The 18,661-nt window shown below is 42.3% G+C and overlaps 2 protein-coding genes across 2 annotated transcripts in view; both read right to left on the bottom strand.

Moving 5' to 3' along the window:
* Positions 1-288: 288 nt before the first annotated feature.
* trim47 (tripartite motif containing 47) lies at positions 289-4,603 on the bottom strand. Its single transcript, XM_023805217.2, has 8 exons — positions 4,368-4,603; positions 3,864-4,081; positions 3,222-3,267; positions 2,970-3,065; positions 2,535-2,759; positions 2,399-2,421; positions 2,184-2,296; positions 289-1,902 (listed from the first exon to the last, which is right to left on the bottom strand). Exons 1-8 carry the CDS (start codon positions 4,554-4,556, stop codon positions 1,373-1,375), a joined length of 1,440 nt encoding a protein of 479 aa, XP_023660985.1. The 5' UTR covers positions 4,557-4,603; the 3' UTR covers positions 289-1,372.
* Positions 4,604-4,871: 268 nt separating this feature from the next.
* The window catches only part of frem2a (FRAS1 related extracellular matrix 2a), a 60,588-nt gene continuing 46,798 nt past the window's right edge, over positions 4,872-18,661 (bottom strand). Inside the window, exons 15-24 of the mRNA XM_072701870.1 lie at positions 18,230-18,361; positions 17,609-17,940; positions 12,554-12,746; positions 12,325-12,429; positions 11,887-12,014; positions 11,313-11,447; positions 11,033-11,159; positions 9,608-9,795; positions 8,073-8,219; positions 4,872-7,290 (exon numbers count right to left, since the gene is read on the bottom strand). Of these exons, the coding sequence (XP_072557971.1) occupies positions 6,790-7,290; positions 8,073-8,219; positions 9,608-9,795; positions 11,033-11,159; positions 11,313-11,447; positions 11,887-12,014; positions 12,325-12,429; positions 12,554-12,746; positions 17,609-17,940; positions 18,230-18,361 (1,988 nt within the window). The 3' untranslated portion in view covers positions 4,872-6,789. The remainder of the gene's footprint in view (positions 7,291-8,072; positions 8,220-9,607; positions 9,796-11,032; positions 11,160-11,312; positions 11,448-11,886; positions 12,015-12,324; positions 12,430-12,553; positions 12,747-17,608; positions 17,941-18,229; positions 18,362-18,661) is intronic.

Here is an 18,661-nt window from a genome sequence, read left to right as displayed (position 1 = left end):
CAGGCTGCTTAGACCCAACAAAAGTCTTATGGAAAACCACTGAGAAACGTCCTTGGCTTTAGAGGCTAATAACACCTTATCTTTCGGGGGGGGGGGCATACAGCAGCTGAAACACTGATACAAACCCAAACGCTTCTCATGGATGCACGAGTGCTCATCTTTTCATTTCGTTGTTTCATACTTCTATTGATTTATCAACTGTACATTAAAATTAATCACCATGGAACTCAACCATCTCCAGAGCCGGTCACTTCCAGCAAAATCCAACTGGTTTAAAAGACAAACATGTTAATTACAGTTACATTTTATTTTACAGAGATTTTGACAGTTCATTACAGACAATCTGAAATGTCAGATATAGCTAATGACTACAAAACTTTAAAAAAAAAAAAAAAAAAACAGCAAGTTCATGGGTTAAAAACAAAGGGAAAAAAAAACAACACCAACACTTCTACCTTTGAGGGAGGTTAAGGTGGCTAATCTGCACTCAGGTGATAAATTTATCGTGTTGACAGAAATATCCGACTTTGACATGTTAAAAAAATCCGAAGAGGGCTACGCACAGCGCATAAAAATATAACCTGCTCTTGAAAACGAGCTTTGTTTAAAATTTAAATCTCATAAAAACTCGTAGATCTGCTACACTTGACTGAAATGACCTAATATCAATTGCACTATAGCAACAATAGCAAGAATAACAACAACAACTAGCATCACTTTCGCTTATGAGGTCTTAAAGCTACCGGCACACATATAAAGCATGTACACTATTCAGAAGGACGACAGCCAGACAGTGCTGCGCCCGATTTCATTTTTTAAAGAACTGGAACATCACGCCCAAATAACTATGGTAGAGTGACCAGAATGCACCCCAAAGCCCCTAGTTCAGCTGCAATGCTTGCACTCATTTGTTGAGAATGCTTATCCAGAGGATCCAGAAAAAGCTTGGAATCCTTGATTTAAAATAATAAAATACAACGTTAAATAACCAAAAATGACACACAAACGCAAGCAGAAAGACACTTTTCCTGAAATCAGTTAAAAGTAGCAAGTTCAACCGCAACTTTCTCAGAAATGAAAAAACCACCTTCAGTCAGACTCCATTAATGAATGTCGTGATTAGACAAAAAAATGATAAGTTCAAATACACATCTAGATTCTACAATGCATTTAATAAGATTTCATTTACCATCATTTTACTGCACATTATCAGCTACTAAAAATTAATCTACTTGCAAAAAAAAAACAGGTCACAGTCACAAAAGTTTGCACTAGAAGGGTTAACACATGGGCAGGGTAGCTAAAAATATTTTATGTCCCTTTTTACAGTCTTGATGCCGCAGTTCCTTTTTAAGTCTGGCATCTGCAGGTTTTAGTAATAATGGCAGATATGCATCCTGCTCCCAGGGTTGTTCTTCCCGGGGCTGAAGAACGGACAGACGGGGTCATCAAAGTACGCGTCGAAGGTGTAAACACGCTTCATGGTGACGGCGTCGTAGAAGGACACCCGGCCTCCGTCGTAGTCAAGGTAGACGCCCACTCGTGGCGTGTTCCAGTATTCAGCAATGGGCAGGCGGGCATCTTCCTCATTGGCATACAGCCGGTCCTGCAGGCACAGGCTCCAGTAGCCGGCCGAGGGGGACAGGTTCACGAAACCCTTGCGGTTGCTGTACTTGGTGGTGACCCCCAGGTACCAGACCCCCTTGTCACGGACGTCCACCTCCCAGTAGTGCTGCCCGGAAGAGAACTCGGCCGTGGACAGGACGCCGAAGAAGCGGGTGAACTTCTGTGGCAGGTCTGGCTCCTGGGACCGGCTCCGTGCCTCTTCCACCGCGGTGTCGTGGCCGCTGATCACAAGGTTGGGGTGGGCGGTGTCCGTGTCCAGGGTGAGGTTGGAAGGACCTGTGGAGAGCAGAGAAACAAGGTGGCACACTCCAGAAGATCATGTCGTGCTCTTTCTGTAATTGTTTGCATGGTTTTCATCATCATATCTTGGCAACACCATTGTGCTCTCAGAGATTCCATAGTATTGTGTCTGCAGAATTAGTTCAAATATAAACCCACGGCTATTAGGAGACCCTTACATGGAAAAACCTCATTTTTCTTGTATCCACATTACAGGCCTAATAAAAGAGGCCGGCGTTACAATCCTAAACACAAATAAAAACGGAAGCTGCACTTACCTGTTTTTAGCACGTGAATCATCTTCTTCCACAGGATGAGCTGAAGGGGACCTTTGAACTCCTCCCAGTTCGGCAAGAAGTCGGTAGATTGTATCGGAAGCGCTTGATGAGGCCTTAAGGGAACCACAACACGTATATTTACCACAAACATACACCGTTAATTCCCATTAAGAAATGACACCAATGAAAGGATAAATCAAATGAGAAAAAAATACCTTGAAGTAGTATGGGAAATGCCCTGCAGAAAAGAAGTTAAGACAATTAGCATTCTGAAATTTAAGATACAAGCAAAACTGACAGACGACATGGACAAATTAGAGATACATCCAAATGTAATCTTGAAAAGCAAACCTCAAAGCTGCTGCTATCTGAGAGGCTGCGCTGGATGTCTGAGATAGCCACGTCCACAGTCGCCATCTCGCGCTCCACCTCCTTCAGGTTCTCGTCGATCACGGAGACATATGTGTACTCCTCTGTATCCAGGCTGGCCAGAAGCTCATCCTTCTCATCCAACAGGAACTGAACCAGCTCCCCCACCTCGTTCTCAATCTTCTCCTTCAGCTCCTGTTTCTTAAGCTGGTTTCCACACACAAAAATCTGTTAGACTGGATGGATTTCCAAAACCATACTCGCCAGTATATTACCAAATGAATATTACATTTATTAAAAGCTGGTTCATATATAGAAAACAGATTTTTTAAGCAGATCTCCTTAATGTCAGGTAGCTTTTATTCACTGACCAAACTGGCCAGCAGGGGGCGAACAAGCCCAGCAATTCACACCCACCTTGACATTGGTCTTTGATCGCTCATCTGCCGCTATCACCTGGGCGCACAGCGTCCTGTGAAAATTCAGCTTGATGAGCCTCATCCTCAGGTCTGCCTAGGAAATGCAATTAAAATGCATTAAAATACTGAGGCAGGGGGACATGTTTTTACATGTTCTGTACTGTCTGATAACAAAAACCTCAACTCCAACAGGCAAAGCAAAGAACTGCTTCACTCTAAGTTATGGCCTTCAGATCCTGACTGTTCTTACCTTCATGTCTTCGATCACCTCAGGAATGGGAGACACGTCATGGTGCCTACAGAAGGCACAAACAAAAACGGGTGTCAAAACGTCGGTATAGCATTTACATATTGCATGGGGAAGGATATCTTTAGTACCATGAAGAAACACAACGGGGGACGTTTGTACATGAATTGCACACGTGAAACAGATAATACTTTTACTAATAGGAATAAATGTATTTTAATATTGAGCAATCAAAACAGCACTGACTTTCAAACCTGTTACGCGAAAGTAACTTTTTTTTTTTTTTACAGTGAAACAAGTGCTACTTTGTGAATATCAGTTAAATGAACCTAAAGACAAACGTTTTGCAATCTGTTTTGACCCCTTCCTCCTCCAATACGAGCTGATATTTCATTACTCATTTGTCGGTTAACACAGATTGCGTATTTTTCTAGCTATGCCTATCGCATAAATAAGTCACCGAGATCGTACTTTTGATCTCTATCAGTTACACTGCAATGTAATCTCCGCGGTGATAAAGCGGATTCCTCTTGGTGCGATATAACGACGACAAAGAGCAATCCTAGATGCATCGCTTATATATGGAAAGGAATTCTAAATAATTTAATACGTGCGCAAATAAACGTTTGGATGCTGTTTACTTACCTGTGGGCTCTTGACTCCCGGCACACGACACAGATGGGCTTCCGGTCAGTGTGGCAAAACAGTTTGAGCTCTTCGTGATGTCGCTCACATCTGGTCTCTGGTTTGATCTGTTCAGCTGGCTTCTGAGGCTTGCATTGTCGCAAGCAATCCAGTTCACTTAATTTATCTACCAAGTTCTTAACCAGGTAGTTCTTCGTGAAACTTATTTTTCCAAATATCTGTGGAAAAAAAGGACTGCATCTGAAATTACGTATTTAAGATTTAAATCTACACATCAGCCATCGTTGCATATCTAGGCAACTATCAAATCCAAACATCTTGCTATTCGAATGAAAACAGCTCTATATTAGTCAAATTAAAATTTGCACGCATTTGCATTAAATTTTGCATGTATCTACTGGACAGATCCAATATTATTTTCGCTTGGGCAGCAAACTCAGAAACTGATCATCTCTTTTACTAGCTGCATATGAGCACAACTGCCCAGCCACAAGAAACACAAACCTGTCGGCACTCCGGACACTGATAACCCACGTCCTCGCCGCCGTTCTCTTCCCAATGCATCAGTATGCAAAATCTACAGAAATTGTGACCGCATTTCAAAATGACTGGGTCGTCAAAGAAGTCCAGGCAAATTGCACAGACCAGCTCCCTCTGCAACTCATTGGCACCGGTAGCTCCCGCCATGGCCATGTTAATGAAGAACAACAACTTGGCTCGGCAAAGAAGGCGGAAGCGAAAGGGATTCTGGGATTATGGGATTCTAGAACTCAGGTTTCTACCGACGCTCCAGGAGTTGTTATCAAAATAAAAGTCCTTAGATTAAGTGGCTCAGTAGTACGTTGAAATGTATCAGAGGTAACTAGCGTGATTTACTGTCTTGACGAACTCAATCTACTTTAACCCACCCAAAACTGAAGACGTCGCATCGTAAATTAAAACACGATAATAGCCGAAGAGGATTTATTATTATGATGATGTCATATATTTAATACACACGTAAAGCACTTTGAGAAAAGAAAGGCACATTCTCTTTATTGGTGACTTTTAATTATTTTGTAAAAGACAATAAATTTGTGCTTCAGAGGTCTATGTTACAAATACTTACAGTACCTTGGAAATATTTAACACTGACCGTTCCCCAAAACACTATATAGTTTAGTATATTTTAAAGTATGTATACACATCAATACATACAACCATACACAGTACACTAAATTCAGTTTCATTCTGAATTTATCGTCTATAACTAAACGTTTCGGGGATAATCAAATAATTATTTTAAAAATTAGACAAAGAACCAATAAAAACAAAAAAAAAAAAGCAAAATATAAAACAAAAAACTCGTGACAGTGAAAGCATTACCAAACATTGCATAGCGTTCATAAAATACTAGACACGAAATGAGTTTTGAATCGTAACCCCCTTTAACATATTTGCACCAAAAAGTCCCGTGAATCCCTTAGGACCGATTTATTGTTGGTAAGTCTCGGTGAATACCCCGTGTCACTGCATGCATTGTGTAGATGAGGTATAAATAACAAAACGACCTTGATGCTAAGCGAATAAACGCATGTCCAAATGCAGCAGTCATTCTACTAACATTTATATTATTAATTTAAACAAATAATTGTTCTCAGCCATGTCTTTTGGCAATCGATTATTCCCAGACGATCAACCATAATAACAATACTTTAAAAAGTGGTTCCATTACCATCCAGGTCAGGGGCGTTGCTAGAGATTTTGGGCCCCATGAAAGCATATCATATTAGGCCCCCCAGTCCAAACCAATCCAGTTATTTTCCTAATTTTTTAGGGCCCCTGTCACTCAGGGGCCCTTGGAATCGTCCTAGCTTTCCTCCCCCTTACGGCGCCCCTGATCCAGGTTACACTAAATGTTCCCAGCCGCACACGTACGTACACAACTGTTTACAGTACAAATGGCACGTAATATATAGGCGTGAGATCCGATGTCTTGGACAGTAAGTATGAAAAACAGTTGATATATATATATATATAAAGAATAAAGGGTTCATTAAAAATCACAATCCAATAATATAAAGGACATACATTTTTCTTTGTAAATGTGAACGTGAAACAACAGCTGCCGTTACGAAGAGTGACCGAAAGAAGGGCAGCGACACCCCCACAAAAAGAAAGCAAAAAAATGCAGTTGGTATAAGGCAAGTGACAAAACGTACTTAAGCATTACCTGCGCCCATGTTTTCATACAGAAAACGAAGAGCACTTTCTTTTACAAGCAAATTAACTTTCATTAAAAAAACGAATCTACAAAAATCCAGTGTTCCTCCATTAAAATCAGGCATTTGTTTACAAACAGCAACATCTCTGATGGCAATGTTTAGAACAGCAATACATTACATACAGATTACAGGGTAGACTAAGAACTGGTAAAGTACATGGACCGAAAGCCAGAACTTCAAACAACATTTTTACAGCTAAGGATATTATGAACATACTTTACATCAAAGTTTCAATGTGTCTATATATGTCTGTGTGTGTGTTTCTATAAGTATATATATATATATATATATATATATATATATATATATATATATATATATATATATATATAAACAAACAGGATGGCAAAGCCGGTAAATGGAAGAGTTCCTGATATGCAGTGCTGCTTTTCAGTGGGGGGCTTTACTGTCGATTGCTGGATGGAGCTTGTATCTCATTGGCCAGTTTACATTGGCCAGCTTGTGGCAGTTCATTCAAGTAGGTTTTACAGAAAATGAAAATTAAAATGACAAGCCCTCAGTCTGAACCCCAAGCCTTTTTCGCACAATGCCGCTTGACAAAAGTCCTCCTAGAATGTTGGTGAATTGCTTTGTAGGGCTTTCAAAACAAATATAATGGACTAAATAATGAAGCCAAGGGCTGGCAGGTTCCTGGATGTCGGTCAAACCTCCGAGCTGTCGGCAGCGCTAAAGCCCTGTGTGATGATGGGCTCCTTACTCCCACACACCTTCGGTGCTGCCTTCTTCTCCTTCTTCTTGGAGTACACAAACAAAATGAGGAGGATGACTACGAGGACGAAGAGCAGCAGTCCCACCAGGACACCCACTGTCGTTACGAGGCCTGCTTCCTTGCCATGCCTGGCGAGCTCTTGTGGGACGACACCATCTGCGAAAATTTCCCCACCCGCACTCGTCCGCTGGCGGCTGTAGTCCAGCGCGATATGCATGATGTTGGTACCTCTGTTGTTCTCAGCACCAATCTTGTCTGCGATGTCCTGCACCCCACCAGCTGACCTCATGGACCGAGACGCCCTGGACGAGGAACTGGCAGCCTGTGCCAGGGAATGGTACTCCAGGCTACGCTTCCCAATACCACGGTTGGCATTATCCCTGGAACGCACTGTGTAAATAGTGTGCAGGTACCATGCCCTCCCTGTCGCCACCTACAGAGATAAAGGAGAAATGCAGCTCTCAAGCAGGGCAAGGTCCTTTCTGCTGATAACCAAAAATATCCAAATATACTGGAACGAGGTGGGGGAGGGGTGACTCTGGGATGGGGGAACACCTAGGTCTCATTGATTTATTTAGGTATACAATGATCCATTATCAGTCATTTTGTCTTGTCTGGGGCATGGAACCAATAGAGGGGAACAAAGATAATGTGACTAGTGTATAGCTAGGCCATGTGGCTAGTGAATAACTAACATGTGCTCACCAGATAGAGAATTGTTCTAGTAATGCAAGGCCATAGGTTCAAATCCCATGGTACACACATAAATTGTAGCCCTTCCCTGTTCTGTACCTTGTGTTGGATTTAAATGTCAGGCTAATGTAGTAGAATATTAGCTCTTATTTGTGAACACAAGGCCTTAAATGGGAATTGACTGATGGAAAGTTTAGGGAAATCATTGTCCTGAGATTCATTCTGGGCAGCAGCAGATAGTCTTTGGCTGGATAGCCTCTATTTGTCCATCCATCCAAGGCAGGGAACAACCAAGGACCAGGTGCCAACTCACTGCAGGGCACACACACACGCACACACACACACACTCGCACGCATGCACACACACCAGTCACACCTACAGGCAATTTGGTAACTCCAGTTAACCTCAGCATGTTGCTTGACTGTGAGGGGAAACCAGAGAACCCCATGGAAACCCCATGATGACCCAGGGAGAACATGCCAACTCCACACACATGGAGCCAAGTGCAGGGTGAGACAGACCTGGAACAGGGGGCTGGAGTCCACTCTGAATCCGTCGGAGCCTGGCTGCCTGACGAGGGCCTGCGCCTGTGGGTCCTCCAGGGCCAGAAGCGCATTGAAGCCGACGCTCCCAAAGCTCCTGTCCTGCGTTTCGGGCTGAGCCTTGTCCTGAGGGCGGCGGTAAATATGAGGAGAAGCACAGTCTGAGTTCTTTTCAACACATTCTTTCTGGAGCTGCTTCAGTTCTATTCAAGATAAGATTTCAACAAAGGTTCAGTCAATGTCAGCTGTGAGAGAAAAATTGACTAGAGGGATATTTTTCTAAACAGCTTTGGAATGTATTTTTATACTAATGCAAGAGCACCTGTGTGTTAAACAGTGAGCACCCAAGGATGTAAGCTAAAGACAATTAAGAGTTAACCTTAGTGGGATAATTTCGCTAGAACATTAAGCTCATTAGAATTCACAGAATTGCTGGCTGGAGAGCAAAGGTGTGAGTCTGGAAGCGTGTCGAACAGGAAGACGCTTATGAGTTAGGGGAGCATGCAAAGCGCATATGAGGATACAGACTGCATAAAGTATATACATGCTGGCAAGGTGCAAACTGCATGAAGTAGATATGTTAGAGCGCATGTGCTCCACCCTAGCCAGATTAATCTGGTTCGAGGAAGGGGCACAAACTATCTGTGTGCCACTATAAATGGTATGTTACCCAAAAAGTTCTCTGAGCAGAACCACGGAACTGACGGAACTGTGAGGTGACTGCTCCCTGAATTCAGAAAATAAACGTCATACTCTGCAACACCGACTGTCATAAATTTCTACCACACAGCATGACACAATTATTACTTCAATACCATTTTAACGCAATTAATGTAGAAAAAAGTGTTATATGTGTGATCCGCAAACACGCCATCCAGCCTGGACCTCATGCCCTTTGACATGTAACCAGACAGTGTTGCTGCTCCACCAGACACTTTGTTTGCTTTTATATTATTAATCTTAGCTGTAGTAGTGGGATCACATTCTGGGAGCATCAGGAAAACTGGACACTTTGAACAAGAATGAAAAACTGTTAGCAGGGAATGTGATGTGAAGGGTTTACATTGATTTTGAGCACATTTCGTTGCGACTCCAGTTTGTATGACTTTTTCATGGATAAGTGAGTTCAGCACAACCAGGAATTCTCAGTCTTTGATTTTATTATGACTCTTGTTACCAATTCCCTCAACCCCATAGAACTTCTTCAGCACACTCATGAATCTTCTCAGCAATGTCATGTACACTCCTAAGAGATCTTAGTGACGGGTCCAAGACTTGGTTAGCAGAGATTTTGTTTTTGCTTCCCATTTTACTTTTAATGTTATTATCCTGAAGAAAACAATACAGACGATATACGATATATGAATTATATCAGAAAACTTCTGTAAGTATAGCTTGCTTTCGAAACTGCTTTAAGAAGCAATCTTAATATGGGACAAATGCTGTTTGGTTGTGTTTGGCTTAAGGTTTGAATGGTTTGCCTGTAAGGCAGCATACCACTATGCCATACTTACGATGATTTTGAACCGATGAAGGAGCGAGGGGGAATCGGCAAGGCAGCCAAACTCAGACTTGCTGGGGTTGTATTTGGGGACGTAGCCATCGGCGCCGGTGCACAGGAAGACCTTCTCGATGTTACAGATGAAGGAGTCGCCAAGGTTTTGCACTGGGTCCACCATCACCCGGCCATAGATTGTGTCACCTGCATCAGGGTCCCAAACATGGGAAGAATTTGTTTAGATTTTTGAACAACATCCATTTAAAAAAACTATTGAATGACTTTGATCAAACTACAAGAAGATCAGGTGATGATCTGTCCGATTCTGTAGCAGCTTACCCAATGAGGGGTTGGGGGACCCCAGAACCTATCCAGGAAGCTTAGGGCATGTAACAACGCATTATGTAATAATGCCATATTACTTAATAACTTGATAAAATATAACAAATTTTCATCACATTTGATGTTATTACATAACACGTGACACACCGTGTAACAATGCATTATGTAAACACCGCATTATGTAATAACTCAACAAAACGTAACATTTTTAGGCTACATTATAATATATTGCAACATTATACTATTATTATTATTATCATAATTATCATAATTATTATTATCATCATTCAATTTGTTACATTATTACATAATGCATTGTTACAGGGCTGGGGATGCCCTTCATGGGATACCAATCCCCCACACAGAAGCACACACTAGGGATAATTTAGAAAAAAACAGATAACCTAGGGATGGGCCACCTACATACAGACACACATACAGAGCAAGGAGAATCTCCACAGGTGTGAGGCGCCTGTTCTGTCATGTCAGCCACCGTGTCACATGCATGATGTTTGTTTTGTGGCAAAATATTCTAGTTAAAACAATGCCACGCCGTCAGAAAAAAAATGCCAATTTGTAATTTATAGGATTTAATTACTTGTCACTGGGAATATACCCTCACGGGTCTGCCAATTGTACCCTTAGCTGTAGGTACAGAAATGGAGGAGCATTTTTGTACCATCGGGGGTACATTAATGTTGTTTGTACCATTGGGGTACATTAATGTTGTTTGTACCATTGGGGTACATTAATGTTATTTGTACCATCGGAATACATTAATGTTGTTTGTACCATCAGGGTACATTAATGTTGTTTGTACCATTGGGGTACATTAATGTTATTTGTACCATCGCAATACATTAATGTTGTTTGTACCATCAGGGTACATTAATGTTGTTTGTACCTTGAGAAACAAAGCTGTACTGGGTCTGTAACCTTTTTCCTGACAGTGCTGGTGCAAGTAATGGAATCACATACTGAATGTCTTTTGTGAAAGAAAGATACGTTCCTTCATTTGAAACGGGCTATCAATAATGTCTTTTGGCCCAAAGGTGGTGGTATTGTCATACTGGACATAATTGTGACTCTGCTTTCATACCCGCTGCAAAAACGGTGTCGCTCTCTTGTCCGAAACCCATGGAGCCATCAGACAGCCAGAGTGACTTCTTGGACAACAGGAACATTTGTGTGTTCAGGCTGAATTCCACGGGTACAGGGTCGCTCACCTACGTGTGGGCAAAATGAATACATTTTTAAGGGGGTTATTAAAAAATACATTTGGTGCTTTTCTCCACAAACAGTGCCTTGGGAGTCAAAGACAACGGACTGGACGGGGCCTTTAAAAGGATATTTATGATTCCATCCTAGACTATGCTTACCTGCTGGAAGCGAATGTCAAGGTCAAAGGTCACAGGCTCCTGGGGGCTGCAGACAGGGGGGAAACTGTACTCGAAGGTGGGGGCAGACGTGCATGGGACCAGCTTCACAGTGTAGGTGCCCGAGTAATCTCGTATCTTGGGAGAAGAGGGTGGTCAAGGAAGGAAAGCAGATGAGAGCTCACGTTTGAAAGACTATTCAGAGTTTTGGACACCAGACACAGAGCCAGACAGAGAAAAAGCGGGAAATTACATGGTTATACACAGAAAATTGCGATAAATACATAAAGACCAGGCATGGCCCACAAAATGTTAGCCAAGCAGAAGAGCAAAAATGAGGGGGTATTATGGAGGCAAAAATATGGGCAGTGTGCTGTCAGACACTGACAGATTCCTAAAAACAGCTATTACAGAATTCTAGAATATTCTAGTTTTCTCCTTGGTGGTTCACAATTCTTAGAAAAAAGATGTTTCTATCCATGCTAAGCTAATAAATGAACAGCTCTCTGCTGTGCCAGTCCTATCAGGTCTCAAGGGATTGGAGAGGGACAACGATGGCAGGTGGAGTTTTCCTTACGGCGAAGTCGGAGGTGAAAGTCCACTGCTGCATGGGCTGGTTGTACGTCTGCTCGCTCCTCACCAGGCTCAGGTTGAAGGTGAGCCCTGGGTGATCGGTGCACATGACCATGGAGGACATCGAGGAGCCTGGAGCCGAATGATAAGCACGGAAAATTCAAATGCAGCAAGGAGCCGGAAGGCTTATTCGTAAATAAAGGCATTTTAAGGTATTTTTGCCAGCAATTAGCAGTGTCAATGAAACCAATAGGGGAATAACAACTGATTAAAGCAAGTAAGCTCCGGCAGCCATCTTGGATTGCATTTGTTCTTGTGTGTAGCTCAGATGCCGGTAAGTTAAACCCTTGTCTCACGAAGAGCACATCTCCCTGGGTGTAGTCTTTTCTTATCGTCTAACAACAAAGCCCAAAAGAAGGCCGAAGCAACCAGTAAACTGTACCAGAATGTGACGTTACGAAAAGGCCTCGGAAGCGAGCCTCCGTGCGGAAGTTCACCACTAGGCGGCCCTGTTCGTTGATCCGCATGCTGGTTGGATACAGAGAACCTGCAACAAGCGAAGACAGGGACAAGATGGTCAACAGAATAAGTCCATCGGACTGGGAAATTTAAAGATACGATCTATTGGCTGTCACCAGCTTATCAGCCTGATCTCTCAACCGCTGACTTGCCTTGCAGTTCTGCCTGAGGAGGGCTCCCGATACCATCCCTCCACAAGATGGCAGTGTCGTACACGAAGGTGAGACGCAGCTCAGACTGCAGGTCGAAGTGCTGCCAGCCGCCCAAGCCCACGGGAGAGTGGAAGACGTAGGATACGTGGAGCGGGACACGCAGAGTCACGTATGACTGGACGAGGTTCAGCACCTGCCCATCAAAAATACAACACATTCACTAATCTCTGAATGTTATACAAGCCCATTTCCAAAAAAGTTAGGACAATGTGGAAAATGCATATAAAAACAAAAATATCTGATTGATCAATTTTATTTTACTCATATATAATTGAAAACATCAGACATTTATTTTTGTAAATATTCAAAATTTCTAAATGTTCTAAAAAGGTTGAGACAGCAGTGTGTTCACCACTGCATTACATTACATTTCCTTTTAATAACATTAATTAGTCGATTGGAATGGAGGGCACTAATAGTTCAAATGTCAGAATGGATTTTAGAAATCTTTAAGACAATACAATCGTTTTAAGGAACCATCCATCCATCCGCTATATAAAGGATTTTTGTCATTTCCTTTAAACATCAGACCGGTTTCTTCTCTGTGATTATTTCTATTTATGAAGCGTGGAAATACGGTACACCTGTGGGGGCAGCTCCACTATCTCACATTCAGGAGCCACAGAGTGTGACAGTGATGTGTCATTCTAGTGAATCTTCCGGAAGCTGGCACATTGGGAGATTGGAGGGGGGGGGTGACACTGACAGATCCATTACTGGTTACAAATTCTAAGACATTTCTGCACTTGTCACCATGTCATAATCACTCCAAAGAGCCGTACAATAGCTGTGCAAATACACTGACCCTGTCAACAGGTAAAGATAATGAAGGTGTGATCTGCAGACCCTATTACCACACGCTAAGCAAAACAAGCTGCCCACAAACAAGCTGGAATTAAACAAGCTGGAGTGAAACAAACTATAGATAAACTCGGCTAATAGGGAATGTCCCCAGAACTTTAGCTAATTTTATTTGAAGGTCTTCTCAAAGTTGCCAGAGAACATTCTTACTGTAACGTTAATGCAATGTTATTTCCATGTTTACATTAAAATATTATTTTTTATATGAAATATAAAATATTTTTAAAAAGTGCTATATGTGTGTAACGCAACTGTGTTACCTGCTGCTCTACCAAATACTTTCTTTGTTTGTATATTATTGGTCATATTTGTAGTAGTAGTTGTTTTAGTATTGGAATAGCATTCTGGGAACATCAAGAAAACTGGACACTTTGAATGTTTCTATACCTTAATCGTAACATTCGGTAAACGTTCCTAGAATGAAAAATTGTTAGAGGGGAACAAGCTGCCCACAAATGAGCTGGGAACAAACAAACCATAACTGAACAAAAAATCTGAATCAAAACAGACTGGAGTTAACAAAATATGGATAAAAAAAGCTGCCCACAAATGAGCTGGGAACAAACAATGCATAGCTGAACAAGCGAGCTGAAGCCAAACAAACTGGGGCAAATGAGTTGAAGTTAAACAAACAAGAAACAAACAATTTGTCTACAAATGAGCTGAAGCCAAACAAGCTGGAGTTGAACAAACAAGCTGAATAAGTTAGGGCCAAACGAGCTGGAAACAAATAAAGATGAAGCTAAATGAGCTGAGGCCAAAGAAGCTGGAGACACTATAGATATCAAAAGAAATTATTCCAAATTCTGCAGTTTTAAGTAATGTATATGCTGGGAAGACCAGTGGAGCTGGCTGATCACTCTACGCTGTGCAAACTGCAGAGAAGTAATACTGACGACCACAGAGCTGACTTGATTATCCCCAAACACGTTCACACAAGCAATTTGAAAACCTTTGAAATACTAAATGCGCATAAAAGCGAGCTTCAGCCTACCAACCCACGCCAATACTTCTAGCAAAGCACGGTGTTCTGACCAATCTACATATCAATCAAGGCTGCTTGCATCCTGGTGAGAGACAAGCAGAGAGTTAGGGGGGAAAAACGCAGAAAAAACCTCAAGCCAATTCACATATAAACCTTGCCAATAACCATGGAAACAACAGGACTAAGCCATCATTGTTCCACCTGCCACGGGGTCATTAAGGGCCTATTACTTGAATGTTTCCTGGCTAAAATTTTTCCTGACACAATGCCACAAGAGAACATTTAGTACTTCAAAGGTCTGAAACAAAGGTGTTTCTCAGTTTGCACAGTGTAAACATTCAAAGACAATGACTCTGCAGTGTGAATCTTGGCCAGGCTGTTGAGCCATTTGGACCGACCACCAGAATCCAGGCTCCCAAGTGTTAATATTAAGGCAATGCAGCACTCAGAATCAGCCTCTCGTCCATGTCTGGTATAGTAATTATTCCACCTGCTCCTCCAAAAATTGAATCACGGGGCTGCAACTGAATCATACAGAGGCAAGAGGTTCAGGCTCTGTGCAGCTAAGCATTAGAATGTTTAAGATATGTAATGCAAATGATTTTGGACAGAGATAGAAAGTTCAGGTCCAGAGAGTACAAATCCAGGCCAAGATTTTGTTCCAACCAACCAGTTAAATACTCTGTGACTGTGACACTTTATACTCAGCTGGTTGGCTGAAACAAAATCTTGGCCTGGATTTGTACTTTCTGGACCTGAACTTTCTGAATGTGGTGGGATTGCTGGGGCCAGATATGGTGGTTGCAGAAACAATCACCTTCCTGGGATTTTCACACAATACAGCATCTAGAGATTACGAAAAACATACAGAAAGCCACAAGTGCAGGAACAGTGGGTCAGTGCAGCAGTGGTGTGCATGAAGGCTCCTCTGAACTCGTCTCCCATTGAAGCAGCCTTATATACGGGCATAAGAGCCTTAAAATGTATTGAGAGACGTCTGAAGTGGACATATTTGACCACATGTGCAGCATGCGGCAAGAACAAAAACAAATGAACTGTGCTGCCACTATAGAGGTTTGATGGATACCTGTATTCAAATATTAAAAAACACTAGTTGCACAGATTCTTAGAAACTGAGCAGAAATGTCATGAAAATTAAAAACTTAATTCTGGCTGCCAACGTGTGTCATATACCCCACAGCTGTCTTTTTTCCATTTTATGTTTTTCCTTGTAAATATTTGGTAGGACTTTTTCTTGTTGTTTGTGCGTAAATATTAGTTGAATCTTCTCACATGGCATTACAGGCAGTTGTTCTGTAGGGGGCAGTATCGGCCCACCAGCAATGCATGTTAGCTCTTGTCAATGACTGTTTGTCAACATAAAAGTTAAATAAAGAAAGAAAAAGACAGGCTAAAGTTAACCAGAGAAGACAAATAATCTGCTATCTTAATTCTCATTTGATAAATTTTCATCGTCAATAATTTACCAAAGTCACAGTAAATAGAAATTCACATTCCATAAATAAAATCCAGAAACTCTGAAAGTGAAACATGAAAAATTGTATGATTTATAATTAAATTATTAAAATATAAAATAAATACAGTGGAATCCGCTGATAGTGATCATGCCCGTCTGGGTGAAATCGATCACTATAAGCAGTTTATCATTATATTTTTTTTACTTTTTATTTATAGCTCAGGCAGATTACCATCTGGTATTTGTATATCTATTACATGAATAACAGCTAATAAAATGGACAGCGTTGCTATTTACTGAATTTTATTAACTCTTTCAAAATACAGTACAGCTGTTTCAAATGACAGTACTGTGCAAATTAAATAATTGAATTATGTATAATTCAAATACTCTAAAATATTGTAGCCGGCATCATCTGCATGTCCCAGCATGCCTCACGAGTGCGTGTATATGGCCCTGAGTGTGTCTTGCATATAGCCCCTGTTTGTATTTCATCGTCATCAATATCATCATCATCATCATATTTGTTAGTGTAGTTACATTTTGTGCTGTGTATCCAATTGTCACGTGTGCTTTTAACTGTGGTTATACGCGGTTCTTGCCTGATCCTCGTGTGTCTTAGCCATTGTGTAATTACCCGCCGTGGATGCACCTTACCCGCTGTGTAACTGCCCTGTGTTTGCATGTTATTCATGGCTTTCGTGTTATTGTTGCTTGTTGTGTGGTTCCTTTATGGAATAACATAAAAAACAACTTCATGTCAGTCCACCTGTTGTTGATTTCATTCACCGCTGCCGTGATTCCTTGGTCTCCTTGGTGCAGCAATATGGTACTATGTTGTACATAAAATACAGCTGCCTGTAGTTTCGCTGCTGTATGTCGGCGGCTCGTTTTTTGCCAGTTTATCATAAGCTTTGATGAGTCTATATTTGTCAATGAGAGAAAATGACTTTCTTTTTCCCGTCATGTTTTCTGTGCATGCAGCATACAGTAGCTAGCCAGAAGCAGATGCAAAGCAAAGCTAAAAAAAAAAAAATGTGTAGTTAAATTTTTTTCTGTAAGTTGTCATGCATAAAAACACCCAAAATGAACACTGTAAGCGGACTACTTGATCACTATAAGTGAATTATGCTGGAGTGCTACACAGAAACGCAACAACTGAGAAGGAAACGACCACCAAAGAGCCCAGTAAACTTGCGACTTCTGCTTTCTTCTTATACCAAAGTGTGCTGCAAGTGTGTTACCCACAAACATTTTCGAAAATGTTGAGTTCAGATGTTGGCTGGTAATAAAATGTTAGGAATCGTGAGCTGGTTTTGATGGGACATTTCCCTTTTCTAATGGTTGAAAAATTTATAAGGGGGGCGTATTGATATGTCAGTCAAAATCATTGTGTCTGTGACTTGTTTTTATTTACTTAGCAAACGCTTTTATACAAAGTGGTACACAGATGCTTTTATCCAAAGCAATTTTTGAGGGAGTAGGGTCCAATGGTCCAAGGAGAAATTGGGGGTTAAGGGCCTTGTTCAGAGACTCAGTGTTGAAACCACTCTGCCGAGTGCGGGATTTGAGCCGACGACGTTCAATCACTGGCATAGCATTGTAACCTGCTGAGCCACATATCACTCGCCCTCCCAGCACACTGTGTTTTGGCTAAAACGACTAGGCTCACCTGCCCATCGGTCCCGATCGTCCCCCCGCAGTCCGTGAGCAGCTCGGACATGTCGTAGTAGCTGGTGAACTCCCAGAGGCAGGCGTCCAGGTTCAGGTTCCTGTAGAAGCGCAGCGCCCCCGCACCCCGCAGGGCGGAACTGTACTGGTACGGCATGGCATCCCCGATGACATTGGCGCCGTGGGCAGCGTCGGTAAGGAAGCCGTGACGGGTGGTGACCTCGTGCTGGTCCAGCAGGTTGGAGCAGCGGTGGTTGCCCACCCGTGTGCCGTCTGGGCTGAGCGTTAATTCAAAGTTGGATAGCTGCCGAGTGGAGATCACTGGCAGCATGCCTAGGGAGGGTCAAGCATTAGGGTGGCACTTAGCGTAATTGGTGGGTACAGAGTGAGAGATGGCATGGAAATATATGAGGGAGGGGGGGTGTGGGAAGTACTACGAGGTTTCGAGAGGGGTGGCTCTCAGTGTGAATTTGAAAAGCCATGCTGGGGGCTCGGTGTGAAAGAAAACACCGGAACAGTGTGATCAGAACCAAGGTGCCTATTGGTTTGTGTGCATGGAGGGAACAAGCAGGGTGTTAGGGGTGGAGGGGGGGCATGAGGAGGAACGGGTGTACTGGCTCACCGTCGATGTGTGGCATGGTGACTGTCAGCTTGATGAGGTTGGCATGGTCGGGGTCGTCAGCTCCCGTATAGCGCAGCTTGGCGGAGAAGGGCTCAGCACCCACCGTGCCCAGGTTACGGGGTTGGCACAAGCCTGCGGTCACGTATCAGGTCACACGGCACTCATTATGACATCATCATTTCAGGGATACTTATAGGTTCATTAAGGGTGTTTCTCAGTATGCATACATCATCATATTTGTGTTCTCGTCTATCCATTTTATCTTCCATTGCCATAGACCAGTTTCAATACTCAAGAACAGAAGCACAGTGGACGGTAAAAATCCCTGAATGTCGTTCTTGCCCCGCCCCAAATATCAAAGATGAATCAGTTGCATCCTCATCAAACCAGATTGATCCCATGATTCACTGTGTCTCAAGTTCGTTCTCGGGA

The sequence above is a fragment of the Paramormyrops kingsleyae genome, chromosome 18 (genome assembly GCF_048594095.1).
Source record: "Paramormyrops kingsleyae isolate MSU_618 chromosome 18, PKINGS_0.4, whole genome shotgun sequence".
NCBI classification, from domain to species: Eukaryota; Metazoa; Chordata; class Actinopteri; order Osteoglossiformes; family Mormyridae; genus Paramormyrops; species Paramormyrops kingsleyae.
The sequence above is the reverse complement of the archived record's forward strand: the minus strand, read 5'-3'. Positions and strand labels throughout refer to the sequence as shown.